We start from the raw sequence: 10,606 nt of genomic DNA, 5'->3' as shown, positions 1-10,606 counted from the left end.
CTGTCTTATAAATATTCTAATATTATTAAATTAAAATTTATTAGTAAATAAAAATTTTCAAGCAAGATAACAGTAGTATAATTTAAGCGGTGTTTATCTTAGTCTATATAAGCTTTAAAAATATATTGACCTTAATATTAATAACAATTTTTTTGTTTATAAATTAAGTTTATAAATTAAAAAAAAAAAGAAAAAAAATAAGTGAGGGACTCAACTTTTTATTTTGATGCTTATTAGTTTTGCACTTGTAAGCCAGTTTAATTAAGTATTTCACTATATTATCCTTATTTAATTTTTTAAATTTTATCATAAATCTAATTTAATATCTTTTTTAATCATTTTAATAATAAATGTACTTAAAAGTTATTTTTTACCAAACACACTAATTGTTTATCATTCACTTATAAGCAATTCAATCAAATACATAACTGCTTAAAATTTTAAATACTTATAAGTTCAAATTAGCTTATAAATTAATTTTCATAAGTTAAGACAAATACTTTAACTTATTGTTATTTCTTGTTAATAGGAGAATTGAGAAGGAAAACTCAAGCTTAAATATATGAGATGAGTGATATAATTTAAAAAAGTTTTTTTTTTCACAATTTAATTTTCGTTACAATTTAAATTCAAAGATAATTCTAATATTATTAAATTAAAATTTATTGATAAACACCACAAAAAATAGTTGTTTCAGAGACGGAATTTGCGACGGAAATAAATCCGTCAGAAAAAATTTCGTTTAGCGACAGACTTTCAACGGATTAATGACGGGTATCAATTTAAGCTAATAGTGACGGATATTAAACTAATTAGTGACGGGTTATTAACAAAATTTGTGACGGACAATAATTCCTTCAGAAATCCGTCAGAAAGTTTAGATTGTAAGACTTAAAACCCTAATGTTGACAGCCGCATTTTATCTCCTCTCTTTTCAAAACGGCTCTTCCTCTTTTCTCTCTTTCTCGACAGTGAGGAGTTGCTCAGTAATTTGGTTTCAGCGCTCTCGACAATAATTTGTTCTCAATTTCCTGCTTCTGATTTTAGCGCTCAACGGGTAAGTAATTTGGTTTTATTTTTTATTTGATTTTAGTTTTAGATTTGTATTCGAATTTCTTGCGTTCTCAATTTCTTGTTTTTTTGAAGGTTTTTGCACACATAGCATCATTAATAATGGGAAAGGAAGTCGAAAATTTTCTTGCATTTGTTATGTTTCTGTTATAAATGTTCCTTTAAAACCCTTTTGTTTAATGTCTCTGTTTACTTTTTATTTTTGGGATATGGATAGTAATCCATTTTTGGTGCATTTGAAATGATTGCGTGCAATTTCATTTCTTTTCCTCATTCATGATATCAGTATTAATGAATGTACTGATCTAAGTTAGTTCGCATTCTGGTTCAATGCATGATTCATTAGTCGTCAGTATTGATTTGTCTCTGGTTCTCAATAGCTTTTATAATCTGTTATTCTTTATGAGGTGTTATTGTTGAATTGATCAATGGCTAGTAGTCTCAATCAGTTTCCAACTGTCATAATGTATTCCTTTAGGTTTAGAAAAGTGAGTTTTTCTACATATTGCTACACACCTCTGTGACTACTCTGATTCTCGAGGACAAAATGAGCCGAATATGCGTAAAACGCAAATGGGAAATAGTCAAAAGCTTAAAATGATAAGCAATCTATAATGAAGAATGTTGAAGTATGTTAAAGAAAAATGATAATAACATCGAGCGAGGGGAAACGACTAACAGAGGTTAGAACCCAAAGACTAATGGTTCTACTCCATACACCTAACCATACTACCTGATGTGGATTTAAAATATTAAAAAAATGAAATAAAATAAAAAGCCACAAAGCAAACAAGAATACTTAGCCAAATAAACCAAGAACAGAAAGACAATAAAAACAAAGATTAGATCCTCTGTATGACTGTAGGATACCTTCTGCAGCAATGTTACTAAGTTAGAATATTCTGAACTTTTAAAGAAACCATTTTGCTAGCCTGCTAACATGCCCATCATCAGTAGTATTCACAAATTATTTTATTGGTGATGTACTTAGAGGTATAACTTTTTCTTTATTCCATATGCTCATTCTCATTATGGAGCCCACTTTTAAGTTTGATTTCTTTCACATCTCATAGCTTGCCCATTTTACTGATTGGACATAAATAATGTAGATATTAATATGTTGATGATATTAGGCCCTCAATCTATCCTTGATGCAATGACAGTGTAGCAGTTTCATGATCTGTGGTGCTGTTGGAATGTTGATTTTGCAAAACGTTGCTTTATTTGAGAATAGTTTCTGGTATTTTCACTATAGTTGTTGGCTTATCGCCCCTTTCATACGATGGATAGATATGGTTAGATAATAGCTCTTATCTGCATCCTTTGAGTCGGGCAGTTAATGTCTGAAGAAGTAGAACGCCATGGAGGTATCCGATCCTTTTTCACTGGATTCCAAAATATATTCTTGTCTGTAAGTGTATATTATAAATGTGGTTCGATTTTATTTAATTTCCTCATTTGAGCAAGGGCTTGGTCAGTAAATGGTTCGACTTTGTCAGGTGTTAACTTGAATAGGTGAAATTATTGGCGAATGTGGTGTTTTTAGTGAGAGATCATTAGGACATGGCTGTGGTGAAGGTATGTGTGTCTTTTTAGAAGCTGTAGTAGAGGGCTGTCCACGCAAACTTAGGTTTGACCAATAAAACACATATTTGTGGAGCTTTGCTGGTAATTGAGAAGTACCGGGTGGTTGGAAGCGGAAAACCCTTTGTTTGGATGGAAATGAAGTGAAATTAAATAAAATTGAATGAAATTAAATTTTCTTTATGTTTGGATTATTAGAATAGAAAGAAACATAATTTCTCCCTTAAAAACAACTTTTCTTGTGATTTTAGGGTATTTAAATAATTCTAATATAAATAATATATTTGTTTTGATTTTGGCTTTAATGTAAAGAAAAATATTGAGTCAAATTAAGATCTGAAAAATAATAAAAAAAAAATTTGTCTTTTTAATTTTTAAAAGTTTAAAGGATTTGCTTTACTGTGATTGTTGGGAACATTCGAAGTGTTGCCCAGGAGTTTGGTGGGTCTGAGAATTTATCTATTGAAAGTAGACGTTATAATTCAGTGTATGAAAACATGATAAATTTGAAGTCAGTTGGAGAGAAAAAATAGGCCCAAAAGTCCAAGGAAGTTAAATCGTGATTTGTCCATAAGCCAACAACTATGTGAAAAAAAAAAAGAAAAAAAAAATATATATATATATATAATAGATTATTTTACCTTATATCTAATAAAAAGAAATTAAAAACAATAAAATCAAAATTGAGAATGATCTTATGGTTCCAGTTGAATTGTTGACCACCCCTATTTGTAGGATAGATTTCTATGTTTTATTTAAAATAACTAAATTTATTATTGAAAAATTCAAATAATTATTTTTTTTTATTAGGCATTATCTCTTAAGTCACTGGATTATTTCTAATTCTGCTTGCGATGGGGTGGCCCATTATGAGAATAAACACTTTCAGTAGGAATTTTCTTCATTTACAAGGATTAAACACTCGACTTTTCTTAATAGATATATAGTCTTATCACTCATATCAATCTTGTTGGCAAAATTTAAAGCTAATTATCAGCTCTCTATTTTTTTGTTGCTAATTTATTTTTTATTTTTTAATTGTTGTTTCCACTTTTGTTTGAATTTCAGAAAATATATATCATGTCTGTAGATCGTAGTTGGATGTATAAGCGATTAGATGTCAATGGCTTCCTTAATCCTGAATTTGAGGTTAGGGTGGAGTATTTTTTAAATTTTGCCTATGCACAAGTAGATGTTGCCTCCAATGACAAGATTCGTTGTCCTTGTTCTAAATGTAAGAACAAGAAATACCTACAAAGAATTGATGTCACCCATCACTTGTATAAATTTGGATTTGTTAGGGCATATACTCAGTGGGATGCGCATGGTGAAGGTTTCACATCTGAATTTAATTCTTTACCAACTTCTAGTACTTCAATTGATGATATGACTCAACCAACTGATACAAATAATTATAGAAGTATGGTTATGGAAGCAATGAATTTTGATGAGGATATGGCTGGAGTGAGAAATTGTTTCATGGGCCTTGAACAAGAGGAACCAAATCCAAGTGCTTCAAGTTTCTATGGCTTGTTACATGATGCTAATGCTCCCTTATGGGAAGGTTGCAATAATCATACACGCTTATCAGCTGTATCTCAACTATTAAATTGCATGTCAGATTTCCACATTATTCATAATTGTTTTGACAATTTATTATCAATAATAAAGAGCATGCTACCAGAAGGTAATCTCTTGCCAAGCAACTTCTACAACACGAAAAAGATGATGTCAACTCTGGGGCTTGGTTATCAAAAAATCGATGTTTGTGTCAACAATTGCATGCTATATTACAAAGAAAACAGTGATGGAACATCATGTAAAACTTGCGGTCACCCTCGGTATAAGCCAAGGAAATCAGGTACGGCTCGACAAAAAAATCTACCATTTAAAGTGTTACGTTACTTGCCTTTGATTCCTAGGCTTCAAAGGTTGTTTATGTCATCCAAAACCGCAGCGCACATGGTATGGCATGCTTTTAACCAACATACAGATGGGACTATGTCACATCCTGTTGATAGTGAGGCATGGAAGCACTTCGATCGCACTTATCCTTTGTTTGCATCTGACCCTAGGAATGTTCGGCTTGGATTATGCACTGATGGATTCAATCCCTTTGGGCAACGTTCTAATCCTTACTCTTGTTGGCCAGTAATAATTGCAGTGTATAACTTACCTCCTTGGATGGCCATGAAAAAACCTTATATGTTCTTGAATATGGTGATTCCGGGACCTAAAAGCCCTGGCAAGAGTTTGGATGTGTTCTTGAGGCTTTTGATTGATGAGTTGAAAATGTTATGGACTGAAGGAGTTTTGACTCATGATATTCATACTAAGCAGAACTTTCATATGAAAGCAGCACTTTTATGGACAGTAAGCGATTTTCCTGCATATGGTATGTTATCCGGATGGAGCACACATGGAAAATTGGCTTGTCCGTATTGCATGGAAGGTAGTAAAGCTTTTGTTCTTGAACACGGTGGGAAAGCATCATTCTTTGATTGTCATCGCCAATTTCTTCCTCTCAACCATCCATACAGAAGACAAAAAGATAAATTCAAAAAAGGTGTCATAGAAAGGAGTGCACCCCCTCCTCGTTTGTCTGGTGATGTTATACAAAATCGAGTAAATTCACTACCTGATATTGTATTTGGGACAACTGGTGGGAAGCAAACAATACCTGGATTTGGTGTACACCATAATTGGGTCAAGAGGAGTATATTTTGGGAGCTTCCATATTGGAATTCAAATTTAATTCGGCATAATTTAGATGTGATGCATATAGAGAAGAATGTGTTTGACAATGTATTCTACACAGTTATGGATGTGAATGGGAAAACTAAGGACAACTCCAAAGCAAGAGAGGACTTAAAAGTTTATTGCAAGCATCCTGAATTACACTTAGTGCAATATAGTGGTAGAGTATGCAAACCTAAAGCCACTTATACTTTGAATAAAGAACAAAAACAAATAATTTGTCAGTGGCTAAATGATTTGAGATTGCCTGATGGATATGCTTCCAACATCGCACGGGCTGTAAGTGTGGATGACTGTAAGTTTTTTTGATTGAAAAGTCATGACTTGCACATATTGATGCAAAGATTGATCCCAATCGCATTTCGTGACATATTGCCTAAAGCAGTTTGGGATGCATTAACTGAGCTTAGTCATTTTTTTAGGGACATTACTACAACTATACTATTTGTGGACAATATTGAGATATTAGAAAAAAACATTATTGAAACAATTTGCAAGTTAGAAAAGATATTCCCACCGGGTTTCTTTGACTCAATGGAGCATTTGCCTATTCATATTGCTTATGAGGCCAAAGTAGGTGGACCAGTGCAATATCGTTGGATGTATCCATTCGAGCGGTAAATATTGTAAAAATGACTTTTTTATTTATTTCACATATATATTTCTTAATGAAATAACAATCAAATTTGTTAATAATAGGTTCCTTTTTGACTTGAAGAAAAAAGTCCGAAATAAAGCTTCTGTTGAGGGTTCAATTGTCGAGGCATACATTATTGAGGAAATATCAACCTTTTGTTCTCATTACTTTGAGCCACAAATCCCAACAAGATTAAACAAAGTTCCAAGAAATGATGATGGGGGAAACATTGAACCAATGGGGAGCATTTCAATTTCACTCATTCAGGTCGACCTTTTGGTCGAATATCACATAGAAGGATCATGTCAAATGAGGAGTATTCTGCTGCTCATATTTATGTATTGTTGAATTGTCAAGAGATCGAACCATTTATTGAGTAAGTATTCTTAACTAACATGTGTCCTCTTTTTAATTAATGAAATACAACATATAAGTGATCAAATTATTGTGTAGGATGTTTGATAACCATTTACGAGGTATAATACCAGATATCAATGACCAACAATTGGAACAATTGCGGGAACAAGACTTTGCAAATTGGTTCAAAGAATATGTAGAGAAGAATGAAGTTGAAGAGCGCATCTACCAAATAGCTCAGGGCCCTGGACGTACAGTTCAATCATATAAGGGGTACTTTGTGAATGGTTTTAAATTTCATACACATGATTATGGTAGAGATCGAAAAACATTGAATAGTGGTGTTTGGGTGAAAGGAAGTTGTTACAATGAATATGAAAGTGATTATTATGGTTTGTTGAATGAGGTACTACAGTTGGAGTATTTTGGAGTAGGAAACAATATAATTCTTTTCAAATGTGAATGGTTTGACACTAATAAAGGGATAAGAGTCCATCCTCAGCATGGGCTTATAGAAATTCATCCCAAATCAAGGCTTGCCTCTAATGATCCATTTATTTTAGCCCATCAAGCTCAACAAGTGTGTTACACAAAATATCCTGCAATTAATAAAACAAGGGGTGATTGGTGTGCAGTATTCAAAACCAAAGCTAGGAGCACATTTAACATTCATAAGGTGGTTGATATAGGTGATAACCGGTTTATTTCTGATGAGGTCGCTTACCAAGAAGATGATATCTCTCGACCTTTAGAAATTTTACCAACTACTGAACTTGATGATACATGCTTGCTACTTGATTCAAATCATATAGTAGAGTTAGATGAAAGTGAATTGCAACATTTAGTGCAACCAAATAGAGAGGATGAGGAGGAAGAGGAGGAGGAGGAGGAGGAGGAGGAGGAGGAGGAGGAAGACGAAGAGGAAGATGAAGATGAAGACGAAGACGAAGAGGAAGATGAAGACGAAGACAAAAATGAAAACGATAAAGATGATGATAGTGATGATGATTGATTTTCATTATTGTATAGTACAAAAAGGGTAATTTCATTGTTTCATGCTTAAGTTGTTGTGTAATTTTGTGTTTTATTATTATATGTGATTGTGAAGCTATTATTTTTGCATAGCTTGTAATCCATATGAAATTCTTACATATATGCATTTATTTGCTCTTTGGTACTTATGGATATTGTGCTTTACAGGATGCCTCGTAGAATATCATCATCTAGAGGTAGAGGACGGGGTCGACAGGACACAATGTCTCAACCCATGCAGTCTTTGAGGGATGAACAAAATGAAGACCAAAGCATAGGACATGAGCCACTACAGTTGCCAGTGGATACTCAAGTTTCACCTACTCCACTACAGTTAGGGGGGCAAGTAGCAGCATCGTCATCATCATCAGTTCGAACTAGAGGTCCGAATTTAGGGCAGCCAACACCAGTAAACCCAACAAATCGACAAATGATAAGATTAAGGGGCCTTGTGTAAGTAACAATATTTAAGACGGTTGAGATAAATTAAACAAAACTTCTACAAAAAATTTTCTTATTAAGTGAAGTTTTTTTACTTTAAATGTTATTAATGGTGCAGCTTCTTGGATATATCTGTCTCTCGCTCAATAACCAATGACATTAAGATGCACTTTACAGCTCCATGGAAAACTTGGGCAGAAATACCCATCAAGATGAAGGATGAGCTATTTGGAAAATTTCAAGTGAGATACAAATTACCTATTTATATTGAAATTAATTCAATTGAATATGTTGAATTTATATGGTGGGAAGATTGTGAATTAATGGATGTGGATGATTATTATAGAAGTGTCTTTTCAACGAGTTGTGTCTTTTTGTTGTTAGATGTTTGAAAAACAATTTGAAATCTTTGAATTTTAATGGAAAATACTTGGAATTTTAGTGTACTCATTTAGTTTGGCATGACTTATCTTGGGCAGAAATACCCAATAAGATGAAGGATGAGCTATTTGCAAATTTTCAAGTGAGATACAAATTACCTATTTATATTGAAAGTAATTCAATTGAATATGTTGAATTTATATGGTGGGAAGGTTGTGAATTAATGGATGTTGATAATTATTATAGAAGTGGCTTTTCAACAGGTTGTGCCTTTTTATTTTTAGAAGTTTGAAAAACAGCTGAAATGCTGCCGGATTTTAATGGAAAATACTTATTATTTTAGGGTATTCATTTAGTTTGGCATGACTTATCTTGGCGTAAATACCCAATAAGATGAAGGATGAGCTAAGTGAGATACAAATTACCTATTTATATTGAAATTAATTCAATTGAATATGTTGAATTTATATGGTGGGAAGGCTGTGAATTAATGGATGTTGATGATTATTATAGAAGTGGCTTTTCAACAGGTTGTGTCTTTTTGTTGTTAGATGTTTGAAAAACAGCTGAAATGCTGTCAGATTTTAATGGATAATACTTGTTATTTTAGGGTATTCATCTAGTTTGACATGACTTATCTATTGGATGATTGAAATATAAATTGTCATATTTATTTATAACATCTGACTATGAAATTTTTAGGGTCGTTACATGTGGGATGAAACTGAAGAGCAGAATGTGCGTCTTGCTTGGGATAAGCTTGGGAAGGATAGATTTCGTGATATTCTTAACAGAGCTAGGAATGAAATGTTGGTGAAGCACAAGAAAAGTGATATTGCTTATTTGTACAATCTAGGACCAAACTGGATGAAAGCAGAGGTGTGGAATGAGCTTGTTGCTTATTGGAGTTCTCTAGAGTGGCGAAAGAAGTCACAATCTGCTAAGATTAATAGAATGACAGTAAAAGATGGGTCAATTACAAAACATGCTTGTGGTTCAATCAAAATTGAGATTCATGAGGATCGATTGGTATAATTTTTTAATTTAAGTTATTTTTTATTTATTGTTATGCATTTTGTTGGTTGTAAAATTATTTAGTGTGTATTTTGTTGATTACACAATACGATAATTTTTATTTTGTAGACAAAGAAGTTAAGTAGGCCACCAAATAAGATTGAAGTATTTCGAGCAACTCACACCAAAAAGGGTGATGATGGTGTATTCATTGATGGCAAATCACAACGGGTCGATGTAAGTTTCTTTGAAAATATTAATTTTACCACAATATTTTTCTAATTTAATTTCATTGTCATTAAGTTGTATTAGATTATAATGTAAGGTTATGTGTGTTGGCTATTCATTTAATAAGATATTACTGTATTTCATTTCTTTAGGAAGATTATGCAAGTGCAATTGTGGAGAAATATGGTTCTAATTCTGAATCCCCACCAATATTTGATATGGATAAGTGGATAGAAGTATCTGGAGGGTTTAATAAAGGAAGGGTGTATGGTTTTGGGTCTTCTGCAAAATCTCAAACAAGTGGATCATCTACCTCTAAATCATGCACATCTGCTTATCCTGGGTCATCTTCTCTGCCTGCGATGACACAAGAGGAAATTCAACAACTTATAGATGAAAAAGCATCACAAATGAGGGCAGAGATGATGGCTGAAATACTTGATCAGGTGCGAAAGGAGTTAAAGACCACAGGTGGTACTCAGTTTGCAACATCTTCACATCCAACCACTTCAGACTCTACAAATCCATAGGATAATCTAGATAATTGATTATGCTATTTATGTTTCTGTTTAAAGATATTATTATGTGTGAAATATTAATAGTATTTTTTCTGAATATGATTGTATTTTAACTTACATTTTATTAATTTAACTACTTTGTATGGATTATTTTACAACTTTATAAATATATGCATTTTAATTATGTTAATTAGGAAAATCATAATTAATATATTGTATTGATTTATAGATTTTTTTTATTAATTTATTCTATAGGAATAACAAAATAATTAAAAAATAATGAATTTAATAATAAATAATATTATTTTTTGACAGATTTACGACAAATTAGCGACGGAATTTTAAAATTTTAAAAATTATTTATGCATTACCGACAGACCATATAACTTTAGTGACGGATTTAGTGATAAAATTAGACACAGATTTGTGACGGATTAGCGACGACATTTTTCTGACGACACTAGTAACTGAAAATCAATTCGGTTTCATTTATATTAGTGACGACATATTTCATCGCTAATTCCATCGCTAAATATTAGCGACGGATAGAATTTTGGTCGCAAAATTTTCTGACGAGTGTTTTAGC

At 32.3% G+C, this 10,606-nt stretch overlaps 2 protein-coding genes across 2 annotated transcripts; both read left to right on the top strand.

The window, feature by feature from the left end:
• The first annotated feature begins 2,634 nt into the window (after positions 1-2,634).
• Positions 2,635-7,449, top strand: LOC131182945 (uncharacterized). The gene is made up of 6 exons (XM_058152471.1): positions 2,635-2,649; positions 3,724-5,707; positions 5,798-6,029; positions 6,112-6,387; positions 6,503-7,233; positions 7,436-7,449. The coding sequence occupies exons 1-6, from the start codon at positions 2,635-2,637 to the stop codon at positions 7,447-7,449; spliced, it is 3,252 nt and encodes a 1,083-aa protein (XP_058008454.1).
• A 12-nt stretch (positions 7,450-7,461) lies between these two features.
• On the top strand, positions 7,462-10,032 carry LOC131182943 (uncharacterized). Its single transcript, XM_058152470.1, has 5 exons — positions 7,462-7,891; positions 7,998-8,121; positions 8,963-9,289; positions 9,404-9,511; positions 9,655-10,032. Exons 1-5 carry the CDS (start codon positions 7,587-7,589, stop codon positions 10,030-10,032), a joined length of 1,242 nt encoding a protein of 413 aa, XP_058008453.1. The 5' UTR covers positions 7,462-7,586.
• Positions 10,033-10,606: the final 574 nt, after the last annotated feature.

Source organism: Hevea brasiliensis, chromosome 9 (assembly GCF_030052815.1).
Source record: "Hevea brasiliensis isolate MT/VB/25A 57/8 chromosome 9, ASM3005281v1, whole genome shotgun sequence".
Classification (NCBI taxonomy): Eukaryota; Viridiplantae; Streptophyta; class Magnoliopsida; order Malpighiales; family Euphorbiaceae; genus Hevea; species Hevea brasiliensis.
Note: the sequence above shows the minus strand (reverse complement) of the source record. Positions and strands in the feature narration are given on the sequence as shown.

Bases quoted from the DNA above. Each gene is read 5' to 3' on its own strand.
- LOC131182945 (XM_058152471.1), top strand. The intron at 5,708-5,797 runs GTAAGTTTTTTT...TGCCTAAAGCAG, and splicing joins GGCTGTAAGTGTGGATGACT to TTTGGGATGCATTAACTGAG. The intron at 6,388-6,502 runs GTATTGTTGAAT...ATTATTGTGTAG, and splicing joins ATTCTGCTGCTCATATTTAT to GATGTTTGATAACCATTTAC.
- LOC131182943 (XM_058152470.1), top strand. From the start codon at position 7,587: ATGGATATTGTGCTTTACAGGATGCCTCGTAGAATATCATCATCTAGA. The intron at 7,892-7,997 runs GTAAGTAACAAT...TTAATGGTGCAG, and splicing joins ATAAGATTAAGGGGCCTTGT to CTTCTTGGATATATCTGTCT. The intron at 9,290-9,403 runs GTATAATTTTTT...TTTATTTTGTAG, and splicing joins AGATTCATGAGGATCGATTG to ACAAAGAAGTTAAGTAGGCC.